Source organism: Colobus angolensis, unplaced genomic scaffold (genome assembly GCF_000951035.1).
Source record: "Colobus angolensis palliatus isolate OR3802 unplaced genomic scaffold, Cang.pa_1.0 Scaffold747, whole genome shotgun sequence".
NCBI classification, from domain to species: domain Eukaryota; kingdom Metazoa; phylum Chordata; class Mammalia; order Primates; family Cercopithecidae; genus Colobus; species Colobus angolensis.
The window spans coordinates 183,228-198,292 of record NW_012121232.1 but is presented as its reverse complement, the minus strand read 5'-3'; the positions used below and the strand labels follow the sequence as shown (position 1 = coordinate 198,292).

Below are 15,065 nucleotides of genomic sequence, written 5' to 3'. Positions count from 1 at the left end.
GGAGATTGAAAAATTGGAAGCATTTGGAATAAATTTTAGAGGTTGAAGGAAAAAAAGTTGCCATTGGATTGGATTTGGGATAAGACAAAGGGAGAAATCAAGCACAAAAGTATAAATTGTGCCACCTTTGATGTTAACAAATATCAGATGAAGACATACTTTGGTTTTTCCATTTTTTGACAGCCTTCATGTGTATTTTGTAACCTCTCTTACACACACTCAAATGCTTCTTATTCCCTGAAATCTGGGAAGGCCCTCCCCTCCTTCAACCTGGTGCCCAACGATTCTACATTCATGGCACCTATGGTAAACCTCCACTGGCAGTGGCAGCATCTTCACTGAAGGCTGAATCTAAGTGAGAAATAGGAAGTGAAGGCGAGTCATTTGGGGTATGTTTGGAGAAGGGTTGTGCTCACTCCTTTCAAAGGCCCCTGACACTCCCCACTGATTCAATCCCACATTAGTCCCTCTCTCTTCTGGACAGGAGAATTATTTCCAATGCCAGGAGGTAAAAGGATAGGTTGCCATTTTCTTTTTACTATCCATAAGAAATGCTCCCTTCTTGGGACCTCAGAAGAAAAGCTCCATGAGGATAATTCCCAAGGACGTGGGAGCCAGAGCTGGAATTTACCCACCAGCTGCCTCCCAGTCTGGCAGAAGAGCTTCCTTGTCTGTGGGTTTCCACCTTGAGCACTGAGGTTTGATGATCCACCAATCCTGGCTATGAGCAGAGGCCAACTGCGCCTGGGACATGGAGACAAAGCTAAGGAAGAAAGTCAGCTCACGCACAGCTGAGTTGATCCTGACCATAGTGGGTGGACAGAACCCAAATCCTCAGGGAAATCTCTGGCAAAGCCACAAGTCAACCTTTTTTGAAATCTCAGGACTCATGAATCCTCCTGAGAGTACTGTCAGGAGTAAGATCAGCTGAACAGAAGTATGTGGAGCTCTTATCCATGTGGAGAGGGAGATAGGCCTCTACTCCTATCATGTGAGCAACCTGGCACTGCCACTAAGTTAATAAAGTGTTTGTGGACCTGGTCAGTGTGTCTGTCATCAACACCACAGCCATCTGTCATGACTTTCTGGAATAGAACTGCTCAGGTTATATTTCTTGAATCCCCAGAGTTCCAGAGGGCAGCAGGAGGACGGTTCAAGGAAGAGGGGGAATAAATGAATCATGGTCCCAGGTAGCCTTCCCCCAGCTACTATTGAGATCTAACTTCTACTGTCAAAAAGCAAAGGCTTATGAAAGCAGCTAGGGCATCTATGGCTGAGACAAGGGGGTGAGAGGATGTGACATTTTCTCTGTTCCTCTTTGACTTATATCATCTCGCTCCTCTTGTTCCTGAAGTGACCATTGACCCCAGCATCTTTCAGTTCTTTCAACTCCAGCCTTACTGATGCTCTAATTTACTCATAATGGTGACTCACTAAAAGATAATCTATACAAAGACTTATTTATTTTTCTGTGCATTTCTGTGTTTTTGAAGTTTTTATAATAAACATTTTTACAGTAGGTATTAAATATCCCTGTAATGGCATATTTGGATAATACGAGAAAGGGTTCCACTTACATCAAATTTTTTATATGGATATTTAGTTGTTCCACTGATACTTATTTCAATAAGACAGTCTCCAGTTCTAAAGCTGCAACACATTTTAGTCCATTAAGCTTGCATTCATACATTTTGTTGGTTTTGTTTTTCAGGACTTTCCATTCAGTTCCATTGGTCTCTCTGTTAATCCCTGCACCCAAATCTCAAACTCTTCATTACGATAGCTTCTTTGTAATTCTTACTATCTGGTGGATGAATTGCTCTTTTTCAAGAGTGTGTTGACTGTGCTTGGCCATTTGCATGTCTTTATATTTTAGAATCAGGTGATTCACAGATGCCTTCATGTCCAAAGGAATGATAGGTTAGAGGTTGTATTTTCTTTATTTTCATATTCATTGTTGCTGCAGAAAAGCAAAGTTTATTTTTCCTGTGTTGATTTTATACCTAAGAAGTTTATATATTTTCATCTATTAATAAGCTGAGCGTTCCGCTGTTGCTGGTGGTGTGTGCATTTGAGCACAGACTCTGCTGCTGCTGCCCCAGTGAAGCACTTTAGAAAGCAACTCCCAGCAGAGCGTTGTGGTCGGTGGACAAGAAACACCTCGGTATCTCTAGCAGAGCAGCTGCTTTACCTCACAGGGACAGGGAACAATGATGTGGGCCTGGTACCAGTCCCCAAAGGTGGAGCACACAGCCCAAGAGTACTGACCTGAGCTTTTTACCCCTAACATCTTCCAGAAATGAAGTCACTTGACAGAACCCACCACCGTGAAACCCTCAAGGGCATCAAGGAGTATAAAATAATAAAAAAAAACCCATTCAAAGTATCGTAACTTCAAATAGCAAAGGAACATCAGCCCACACAGATAAGAAAGAACCAGCACAAGAACTCTAGCAACTCCAGAAACCAGAGCCTCTTCTTCCCTCCTCACTACCACACGAGTTCTGCAGCAATGGTTCTAAAGCAGGGTGAAATGGCTGCAATAAGAGACAGAGAATTTGGAAACTGGATAGGGAGACAGATCATTGAGATTCAGGAGAAAGTCAAAACCAGATCCAAGGAATCTAAGGAATCCAATAAAATGACAGAAACATGAAAGATGGAATCACCATTTTAAGAAGGAACCAAGCGAACAGGTAAGGCCAAAAAACTCACTGAAGAAATCTCATAATGTAATTAAAATATTAACAACAGAATAGACCCAGCAGAGGAAAAATCTCTGAGCCTGAAAACCAGTTCTCTGAATCAACTCAGTCAGAAAAAAACTATATAGAAAAAATAATAAAAAATAATGCCTCAAACCTCCAAGAAATTTGAGATCATATAGTGAGACCAATCCTGCAACACATTGACATCCCTAAAAGACAGGGAGAAAGAACAAGCAACTTGGAAAACAAATTTGAGGGTATCATTCACAAAAATTACTCCACCCTTGTTGGATGGTCAACATTCAAATTCAGGAAATCCAGAGAATCCTTGTGTGATACTATATAAGACAACCCCCAAGTCACAGAATCATCATATTCTTCAATGTCAAGATGAAAGAAAAAATATTAATGGCAGCTGGAGAGAAGGAACAGGTCACCAAAAAAAGGAACGTCATCAGAGTGGACATCAAGGTGGACAAATGTCAGGTGATATTTATCCTGGTAAATATCAACACTATTTTCTGAGAAAATAATCATTTACATAGTACTTGCATATGTTTATCGGTTACATGAGGTATTTTGATATAGGCTTGCTATGTGTAATAATCACATCAGGGTAAATGGGTTATCCACAAGCATAGACATTTATCCTTTGTGTTTCAAACAATCCAATTATACTCTTAGTTATTTCAAAAAGTACAATTAAATCATTTTGACTATGGTCACCCTGTTGTGATAGCAAATACTAGGTCTTATTGATTCTCTCTAACAGTTTTTTATAAACATTAGCCATCCTCACTTCTCCCCCAGGCCCCCTCTACATTTCTCAGTCCCAGGTAACCATCCTTCTACACTCTGTCTCCATGAATTCCATTGTTTTGATTTTTAGCTTCCACAAGTAAGCGAGAACATGTGAAATTTGTCTTTCTGTGCCTGGCTTATTTCACTTACCATAATGACCTCCAGTGCCATCCATGTTGATGCAAAAGACAGGGTCTCGTTGCTTTTATGGATGAATAGTACTCCATTGTGTATATGTGATACAATTTCTTCATCCGGTCATCTGCTGATGGACACTTAGGTTGCTTTCTAATCTTGGCTACTGTTAATCGTGCTGCAGTGAACATGGTTGTGCGGGTATCTCTTCAGTGTACTGATTTCCTTCATCTTGGGTAAATACCGAGGAGTGGGATTACTGGATAGTATGGTAGTATTGTTTTCATTTTTGGAAGAGTCTCCAAGCTGTTCTCCATAGTGGTTTTACCAATGTGCATTCCCACCAACAGTATAAACAAACTGTGATACACCTATACAATGGATTACCATGCAGCCATAAAAAGAAAAGGCCTGCCAGACATAGAAAGACAGGGATGAACAAAAAAAGTGTGTTGCTAAGGGAAAGAAGTTAATCTGATACCTTGGTTTTAATTACTCCTATTTCAGTTATCCAAGCTCTGGTGTTCTTTTTATATTAAGATTTCTGGCCAGGTGCGGTGGCTCATGCCTGTAATCCCAACACTTTGGGAGGCTGAGGCAGGCAGATCACGAGAGATCAGGAGTTCAAGACCAGCCTGTTCAACATGGTGAAACCCTGTCTCTACTCAAACTACCAAAAAAAAAAAAAAGAAAAAAAAAAATTAGCCAGGTATGGTGGCAGACGTCTGTAATCACAGCTACTCAGGAGGCTGAGGCACAAGAATCTCTTCAACCCGGGAGGCGGAGGTTGTAGTGAGCCAAGATCACGCCACTGTACTCCAGCCTGGGTGACAGAGTGAGACTCCGTCTCAAAAAAAAAAATAAAATAAAACATAAATTAAAAATAAAAGATTCCTGCATGACAAGGTTGGATTTGATCCAATAACATCAATTTTATTTGATACAATCCCATTCTCACATTGATTTTTTTGTTTGTGCACCTCCCCGATGAAAATGCATAGGTTGTAACGTAATCCCCAGAATTTGGCATTTTCATTTTGGCAAGCCAAACTGACTACCACACTCCTCTACATTCTCTGACTCTCTTTCTGGTACTCTGACTAGAAAATGGGCTTCTAGTACATTCCACTATGCCATCCACCTACTTTTTATGGGTTTGCCTCCCTGGCTAAATAGTGAGAGCATATAAAGAGAAAAATAACAGAGAGGTTTTCTCCCATATTTTTGGAACAAAGGTCTTCTTGACAGAAGGAAGGATGTACCTCACTCAGAATTTTGATGCCTGACCAGCTGTGGCTGGTGCTCTCATTGAAAGATTATACCTTCAGGAATGGGGCTGGCTTGCCTGGAGGCCAGCCTTGAAGAAGAAAGGAATTTCTCATGTTCTCTTTGTCTTTTAGGAATCTCCTATCCTATTTCTTCAAACACAAAGGTTTTTCTAGAAAAAAATGCAAACATAAATTGGCATTGATCACTTTCTGTCTCTATATCATGTGCAATTCTTCAGTTTTATATGCCTTTAAGTCCAGGCTGGAAGACAGAGAAGGAAAAAAAGTAAAGGAAACTAACCACCCTATCAAAATATTACTTTGAATTCTAGTTTCGTTCCCTAATTCTCCTGCTTCTATTTACTATTTTTACAAAAAAAATTTGCTTTAGAATAGTTTTAGATTCACCGAAAATTTACAAAATAATAACTCCAAGATCAAGATGTTGGTTGGTTTGATTTCTTCTCTGGTCTCTCTGTGGCTTGCGGATGGCCACGTTCTCACTGAACTCTTGCATGATTGTTCCTTGGTCTGTGTGTCTGTATCTTAATCTGCACTTCTTATGAGGTCACCTGTCATACTGAATATGAACCTAACCTTAAGACCTCATTTTACCTTAATTCTGTCTTCAAAGTTTCTATCTTCAAATACAGTCACATCCTGGGATACTGGGCTTGACGACTTGGATGTATGAATTTTTGGGGTGAGTCACAATTCAGCCCATAACACCCTGCCAACTAAAATCAGAATTTCTGTGCCAAAAAATTAACTTGTTGTGTTAAGTCATGTAAATTTTAAGGATTTTTTTTCTTGGCGTTCCATGAGCTTACTGATACTTTATCTTCCCACTGGACTGCTTCTCATGCTTTTCTTAGGCTTATTTCAATACTTTACTTACAGATGAACACTGCATATATTTCTGTTGCAAAAATTTAAAAAATAGGTAGAAATCACAATTCTCCCCTTTGGAAAGTTCCTCCAAAATTCAGCCTCCTATTCAGAAATTTCCACAATTAACCATGTGGTGTTTAAATTTAAAAGCTGATTTAGAATTTTGAGAAAGATAGGTGTGGTTTTTAAATATAATTGATACGTATATGAGCATGTGTGTGTGTTTATAACTAAACATGGGTAATAATATACGTATAGGTCTGCCACTTCCTTTTCCACTATAATAGGTTCAGTTGCATCCCCACTAAAATCTTATGTTGAAATTTACATGTGGCATTATTTGGAGACAGGATTATCTCAGAGGCAAGTAAGTTAAAATGTGGTTATTAAAGAAGAACTGGTATTATTCCAACTGAAGCCATTCCAAAAAAAATTGAAAAGGAGGAACATCTCTCTAACTCATTCTATGAGGCCAACACCCATCCTCATACCAAAACCTGGCAGACACAAACAAAAAAAGAGAAAACTTTAGTCCAATATCTTTAACAAATGTTGATGCAAAAATTCTCATCAAAATGCTGTCAAATCATATCCAGCATCACATCAAAAGCTTATCCACCAGGATCAAGTAGGCTTGATTTCTGGGATGTGAGGTTGGTTCAACATATACAAATGAACAAATGTGATTCATCACATAAACAGAAATAAAGATAAAAACTACAACATTTTCTCAATTGATGCCAAAAAAGCTTTTGATAAAATTCAACATTTTTTCTTATTAAAAACTCACAATAAATTAGGTGTTGAGGGAACATACCTTAAAATGATAAGAGCCGTATATGACAAACTCACAGCCAATATTATACTGGATGGACAAAAGCTGGAAGTATTCCTCTTGAAATTAGCACAAGACAAGGATGCCCTCCTTCACCACTCTTATTCAACATAGTATTGGGAGTTCTGGCCAGGGCACTCAGGCAAAATAAATAAATAAAGCGTATTCAAATAGGAAGAGAGGAAGTCAAACTATCTTTGTTTGCAGATGACATGATCGTATATCTAGAAAACCCCATTGTCTCATATCAAAAGCTTCTTATGCTGATAAACAACTTCAGCAAAGTCTCAGGATACAAAATCAATGTACGGAAATCACTAGCAGTCCTATACATCAACAACAGGCAAACTGAGAGCCAAATCATGAATGAACTTTCATTCCTAACTGCCACAAAAGGAATAATATAGCTAGGAATACAACTAACGAGGGAAGTGAACTATCTCTACAAGGAGAAAGACAAATCCCTGCTCAAATACATCAGGGGTGACACAAGAAAATGGAAAAACATTCCTTCCTAATGGCTAGGAAGAATCAGTATGGTGAAAATGGCCATACTGCCCAAAGCAATTTATAGATTCAATGCTATTCCCACTAAACTTTCACTGACATTCTTCACACAACTAGAAACAAAAATCTATTTTGAAATTCATATGTAACCAAAAAAGAGCCCAAATAGCCAAGGCCATCCTAAACAAACAAACAAAAAAAGCTGGAGGCATCATGCTACCTGACTTCAAACTATACTACAAGGCTACAGTAACCAAACAGCATGGTACTGATACAAGGACTGACACATAGACCAGTGGAAAAATAATAGAGAATCCAGAAATAATACTGCACACCTAAAACCATCTGATCTTTGACAAACGTGACGAAAACAAGCAATTGATAAAGGACTCCCTATTTAATAACTGGTGATGGAAGAACTGGCTAGACCTAAGCAGAAAACTGAAACTACCACATACAAAAATAACTCAAGGTGGATTAAAGACTTCAATGTGAAACCCAAAACTATAAAAACTTTAGAAAAAACCTAGGCAATACCATTCAGGACGTACGCACAGGAGAAAATTTCATGACATATATGCTAAACAGAGTTTCAACAAAAGCAAGCATTGACAAACAGGATGTGTTTAAAGTGAAGAACTTCTGCAGAGCAAGAGAAACTATCAACAGAGTAAACAGACAATCTAGAGAATGGGAGAAAATTTTTGTAATCTGTACATCTGATGAAGATCTATATCCAGCATCTATAAACAATTTAAACAAATTTAAATGAAAAAAACCATTAAAAGGTGGGCAAAGGACATGCACAGACCCTTTCCAAAAGAGGACATACATGCTGCCAAGAAGCATATGAAAAAAGCTCAACATCACTGATCACTAGAGAAATGCCAATCAAAACTACAGCAAGACACCATCTCACACCAGACAGAATGGCTATTATTAAAATGTCAAAAAATAAGTGATCATGGTGAGGCTGTGGAGAAAAAGGAATATTTTTACTCTGTTGGTGGGAGTGTCAATTAGTTCAACCCTTATGGAAAATAGTCTGTCAAATTCTCAAAGACCTGGAGACAGAAATAGCATTCAGTTGAGCCAGCAAACCCATTACTGGGTATATATTTAAAGGAGTATAAATGGTTCTATTATTAAGACATATGCAAGTGTATGTTCAATGAGGCACTATTCACAATAGCAAAGACATGGAATCAACCTAAATGCCCATCAATGATAGACTGGATAAAGAAAAGGTAGTATATATATACACTGTGGAATACTATGCAGCCATAAAAAGGAATGAGATCAGGTGTTTTGCAGGAAAATAGATGAAGCTGGAGGCCATTATCCTTGGCAAAATAACAGAGGAGCAGAAAACCAAATGTCAAATGTTCTCACTTATAAGTGGGAGCTAAACACTGAGAACACATGGACACATAGAGGGGAACAATGCACACTAAGGCCTACCAGAGGGCAGAGGGTGGGAGGAGGGAGAGGGTCAGGAAAAATAACTAATGGCTATTGGCTTAATACCTGGGTGATGAAATAATATGTATAACCAACCTTCATGACAGACATTTACATACATAAAAAGGCTGCACATCCTGCACATGCAGCATGAACTTAAACTAATAGTTAACACAATGTGGTTATTAATGCCGGCCCTAATCCCATATGATGGCAGTCATTATAAAAAGGGGAAATGTGGACACCGTGCTATGAGTAGAGGGATGACCATGAGAACATACATGGAGTGAAGACAGCCATCTGCAAGGCAGGGAGAGAGCCTGGAAAACATCCTCTCCTCACAGCCCTCAGCACGAAACAACCTTGTGTACACTTTGCCCTTGGACCACCAGACTCCAAAACTGTGAGGAAGTCACAGAACTCTGGAAATCCAATTGTGAGAAAAAAGAAAACCAAATATAAAATGGGTAAGATAATCTGAAAAGTTATGCCAGCAAAGAATATATTGGAATGGAAAATAAGTACATAACACTGTGGAATGTCCTATGTCATTGTAGATACGCAAATTAAAACAACTAGGAGCTAGCACTCTATCGCTAGGAAAATGGCTGACATCCAAAACATGCAACATCAAATGTCGACACGCATGTTGAGCAACAGGAACTTTCAGTCGTTGTTTGGGATAGACCTGGGGGTATCATGAAAGCCTATTGCTAAGTGAAAGAAGAAAATTCTAAAAAGGCTACATAATGTAGGATTTCAATCATACCATATTCTGGAACAGGCAACAAAGAATATGCTAAAAATATTACTGGTTTCCAGGGGCTGAGTGTCGGGGTTGGTGCACAGGGGATTGATAATTAGGTGGAACACAGAGGAGATCTAGGATGGTAAAACAATCTGTGTAATACTATAATGATGCATACTTGCCATTACACCCTTATCAAAATATACAGTATCCTCAGCGTTAAGAGTGAGTCCTGACGTAAACCATGGACTTCATAATGAGGTAATACAAGTCCATCAGTTGTAGCAAACATGTTATAATAATACAAAATATAAATAAAAAGAGACACTGTGTGTGTATGTGCAGCAAGCAGGGCAGGGTGGGTTGTGTAGATATGTAGGAACTCTAATTCTGATGAGGTTTTCTCTTTGTATTTTTGGATTAGCAATGTTCTAAAAATGAAGTTTATCCATCTATAAAAAGATGCAAATGATTTGAATAGACACTTTATTAAGGGGGTATACCAATGGGGAAAAAAGCACATAAAAAGATGGCAAATTTCATATGTCATTAGGGAGATGCAAACAAAAACCAAAGAAGATTCCAATACATGCTTATGAGAATGGCTAAAACCTGAAAATCTAAAATACTAAATGTAAGAGAGGATATAGAATAACAGAAATTCTCATTCCTCGATAGTTGTGCTAAAAGAAAGAGTACAGGCACACTTTTAAGTCAGTATCTTACAAACCTAGTCATACGGCAAATTGGAAAAGTTAAAACTACAGGAACTAAAAACAGAAGAGAGTTGCTCGGGTAGCAGGATGAGCCGCAGACAAAACCTCTCGGACACCAAGTTGTAGAAGGAAGGGCTTTATTCAGCTGGGAGCATCGGCAAGCTACTGCCTTAAAATCCAAGCTCCCCGAGTGCACAATTTCCGCCCCTTTTAAGCGCTCATCACACTAAAGATTTCACATGAAAGCGTCGTGATTGAGCAAGCAGGGGGTACGTGACACGGGCTGCATGCACCGGTGGTCAGAGAGAAAGAGAACAGGGCAGGGAGTTTCACAGTGTCCTATACAATGTCTGGAATCTATGAATAACATCGGTTTCTAAGTTATGAGTTGATTTTTAACTACTGGGTTTAGGCCAGGCAGGCCCAGGCCTGGTTTCGGGCCTGGTGCGGGGCTGCCTGTCTTTGGTTTTACTTCCTTGTTTTTTTCTTAAAATAGGTACTGAGTATAAAACAATATGAGAGGGGCTCTCTCTTTCCCCACTAGGAGCTTAGTAGAGTGCAGTGACTGACTTCAAACGGGATGCACAGGAGAATTTTAGGCAGGTGGAACCGGTCAGTATGATACCTGGTTGGTAGATATGGGAGTACGTGCATTTTCCAAAACACATATAACTTCACATTCTAGTTAAATCTGATGTGTGTATTTAAAACGATAATCACATATTGGTTTTTAAAAGGAACATGGGCTGCTGAAAAGACAACGGTTTTTTCAGGAACAAGGATAGGAAAAGAAGCAACAATAAGGAAGCCTTTAACATAGGCTATGGGAGAGATGATGCTAACTTCACACTCAGCAGTAGTTAAAGTGGACACATTTGGAATGCATTTTAGCGGCTGAAGGAACAAATGTTGCTGTCTGGACAGGAGAGGGAGGGAGTGGAGGCCCCATAAGAATTAATACCTTGCGGGAGACTGAGGGGCCTTCCTACCCCATTTCAGACAGGGGCAGTGGAGCCCTGCGTTGGGCATGGGAGGCCCTATACCACTGTGGGTAGATGTGGTTCTCCCTCTCTTGCACCTTTCAGGTCTCAGGGATGGGAGGGGCTTATTCGGAGGTGAAAGACTCAGATGCACAGGGTCAGGCTTCCCAGGCCGTTTCAGGAGTCCAGGCACAGCCTCTCAGGAAGGCAGGAAGGGAACACCCATGACTGGTAGTGCCCCCTGTCCTGTCCCTGTGCCTGCTGCCAGCTCTGGAGGAGCCCATCAGGGTCCCCAGATTTACAACTTTCTGACTTCCACTTTGGGAGTCAGCTGGAGGGGAGGTTTTCTCTGACGAGGGCAGCTTCAGTTAAGCAGAGGGAGAAACCCCAGGACTGGCCAATAATCAAGAAGAGAACTCTGTGGAAGGACGATGACCTCCCACCAGGGAGGGGACACCGAGGCTACAAAGAGACACTCCTTGCTGTCAGCCCTGGAAAAAGGGGCGGGAGGAGGGTGTCAAGGACTGGGGAGGTGAGAAGGTAGAGGTCAGCAGAGCTTAGGGAGTGAGCAGGAAGGGGTGGAGGGCGACCAGAAAGTGCTCAGGAAAGGGTGGAAGGAGATTGACACGTGGGGGTTGGCTCCTCCGCAGAGAGGCGGCCCCACCCCTCGCTGCCCCTGCTGTCAGCTCTGGTCAAGCCCGGCAGGGTTCCTGGATGTGCTTTCCCGACTGACTTGCACCCTGGGAGTCTGAAGGACCTGAGGCACTTTGTGAGGAGGCTCGTCTCAGTTCAGCAGAGGGAAGTCTTAGACCTGGCCAATCCTCAAGGTAAGGGCCCTGAGGAAGAACTGAGGGACCTCCCACCACAGAGAGAAGAAACCCTGGCAGGTGTGCTGCCCCTGCCGTCGAACCTGTAGGTCCCAGACAGGAAAATGGCAGCCGAGGGCTGAGGGGTCCTCATGATAGAAGGGAGGAGGTGCCGGCCCTCTAGGGAATAAATAGGAAGACTTTGGGGGAGACTCGGGGAACTCCCACCTCAGAGGACAGATTCCCGGAGACTCCCACCCTGCTCCGCATATCAACCCTCTTAGAGCTCCCCAGTCAGCTCAGGCTGAGCGGCAGCCCTCTCATTTCTAGGTGAGAGGTGGAGGGGAGAGGGAGGCCTTGGTCTGGGGGGTCCCGTGGCAAGTCAGCAGGGGAGCTGCTTCTGGTTGGCAGAGGGAAGATTCCCAGACCCTGCTGGGGACAAGAGTGAGGAGGGAGGAGTCACATGTGCACCAGAACAGGCGTGAGGCTACCCCGACCGCCCCTGTAGGAGAGTGCTGGGAAGTGGCTGCCACCGCACCACCTCCCACTGCTCTCAGGGATGTGGAGTTTGCTCTGAGGTTTTGCCTCAGACCAGCAGAGTGGTGGGGGTCTGACCCTGTCTGAGAAGCTGTGAGGTTGCTAATTAAATTCTGAGGGGGCCAAGCAGCCCAGAACTATGGAGCTCTGCGATTCTGGCCAGCCCAAGCTGGCAGCCCTGGGAGGTCCAAGGCTCTGTTCGCAGTCTTTAGCCTGAGGGGCTCCCTCACTTCCTCTTGCAGGTGCTCCAGGAACCAGGATGTGAAGACCTGGGTCTGAGTTGCACTTCCTAAAGTCAGCAGAGCAGGGGAGGCCCAGGAAGTGCCAGGAGTCAAGGTGAGTGCACATCCTGACTTTGTAGCAAAGGCTCTACCCCCACAAACAGAGGAGACTCCTCAGCACCGAGCCCTAACCACCTACTGTCATTGCTGGTGCCTCAGGCTCTGCCTGCCAACTGTGCCCTGAGGTGCTTTCTCACATCCTCTTACAAGTGCCCAGGGGACAATCTCTCTAGAGGACCTGTGAGGCCCTAGAACACCACCTTAAGAGAAGAGGAGCTGTAAGTCTGCCTTCAGCTGAGCCATCATGGGTGAGTTTATCAGCTGAGGTCACTCACAGTGTCACTCTCTTCCACAGGCCTGTTGGATCCCATCATCCATATCCCTGTTGATACGTTTACCTGCTGCTCCTGAAGAAGTCGTTATGCCTCTCTTTCCAAGTGTTCCGTTCCCCAACTTTGAGGAAGACTCCCAGTACCCAGTTGTGATAGAGGATTGGATAGATGCACAGGATCCCACAGATGAGGAAGAGGAGGAAGCCTCCATTTCCTCTTCCACTTTCTACTTAGTATTTTCCTCCTCTTCCTCCTCCTCATCCTCGTCTCGGATTCTTGGTGGTCCTGAGGAGGATGAGATGCACTCTGCTGGGATGTCAAGTCTTCTCCAGAGCACTCCCAAGAGTCCTCCACAGGGTCCTTCCCAATGTCCTCCCCAGAACCCTCTGGGGAGCTCCTGCTCCTCTTCTGTTTCATGAAGCCCAATGAATGAAGAGTCCAGCAGCCAAAAAGAGGAGGATGCCAGTACCTGTCCTGGCCTGCCAGAGAGTGAGTTCTTTTTTCACATATACACTAGATGAAAAGGTGGCCGAGTTCCTGCTCCTCAAATATCAAACAAAGGAGCCTATAACAGAGTCAGAGATGCTGACGATTGTCATCACCAAGTACAAAGACTACTTTCCTATGATACTCGAGAAAGCCGGTGAGTTCATAAAGCTTCTTTTTGGCCTTGCCCTGATAGAAGTGGGCCCTGACCACTTCTATGTGTTTGCAAACACAGTAGACCTCACCGATGAGGGTAGTGATGACAAGGACAGGTCCAAGAACTGCCTCTTGATTCTTGTTCTGAGTATGACCTTCATAAAGGGCAGCTGTGCCTCTGAGGAGGTCATCTGGGAAGCGCTGAAGGCAATAGGGGTGTATGCTGGGAGGGAGCACTTCGTCTATGGGGAGCCCAGGGAGCTCCTCATTAAAGTTTGGGTGCAGGAACATTACCTGGAGTATCGGGAGGTGCCCAACAGTTCTCCTCCACGTTATGAATTCCTGTGGGGTCCAAGAGCCCATTCAGAAAGCACCAAGCAGAAAGTACTAGAGTTTTTGGCCAAGCTAAACAATAGTATCCCTATTTCCTTTCCATCCTGGTACAAAGATGCTTTGAAAGATGTGGAAGAGAGAGCCCAGGCCATAATTTCCACCACAGATGATGCCACTGCCATGCCCAGTGCAAGCTTCAGTTTCATGTCCAGTAACTTCTCCTGTCCTGAGAGAAATCTAGGGTAGTTTCTTCCCTTTGTGTTTGAAGAAGGCAGTTGAGGTTCTACATAGTGGAGGGCCCAGGTGGGGCTGGAGATAAAACAGTGTTCTCTGCATTTCTGTTTCATGTGGGTGGTTTATATATTTACCTGTTTTTCTTTTGGTTATTTTCGAATGCTTTTACTTTAGTAGCAGGTTTAATTGGTTTCAGAATCTCAGTTTATGAATATTAGTTACACACGTCTTGCCATTTGTTTGACTTAAAAGTAAGAATTTTATATTTTGTTAAAAAATTGGGAAAACCTTCTCTCTTATTTTGTGATCTGTAACAGGATAGCGTGGTATTATAATAGGAATTTTCTTTAAAATGTGAAAGTACTCTGCAGTTCAGTAGTTGAACAAAAAAAAAGGATGGCTAATATTTGCATCTCCTCATACCCTTTATTCTCTTGCTCTTAAAAATTAAATATGTATACCTTGCCTGGCTTGGCATATTCAAAAAAGTAGCAGAAATTAACTCTGAATACAAGAAAGCCTCACTGACTCCTTTATTTGCTGAACATTATTTAAGCATATGCTTTGGGAAGGCACTCTTCATAGTAGGGATAGTGTGAAAAGCATGACTTACCCCTACTCATAAAACAGGAGATTATTGGAGCAGAAGCCATATCAAGAAGGTGGTAAGATGTTCTTTACAATTTAAAGAACAACTTAAAAAAGGACTGGGGAGGTTAGACTCCCATGTGAGCCTTCGAGTACAAAGGTCCTGAGCTAAGGCAGCTTGGGATTTTGGAAAACTGCAGTTGCTTCTGTGGGAACTGATTGTTATGAAGCTGGATGTTGGCAACAACTGGACTCTCAGAAG

At 42.3% G+C, this 15,065-nt stretch overlaps 1 protein-coding gene across 1 annotated transcript in view; it reads left to right on the top strand.

Moving 5' to 3' along the window:
* LOC105501745 (melanoma-associated antigen C1-like) overlaps nt 1-14,227 on the top strand; it is a gene marked incomplete at its 5' end in the record, with an annotated part of 67,267 nt that extends 53,040 nt beyond the window's left edge. Inside the window, 3 exon segments of the mRNA XM_011927783.1 lie at nt 11,319-11,582; nt 13,030-13,500; nt 13,502-14,227. Coding sequence (XP_011783173.1) covers nt 11,319-11,582; nt 13,030-13,500; nt 13,502-14,227 — 1,461 coding nt within the window.
* Nucleotides 14,228-15,065: the final 838 nt, after the last annotated feature.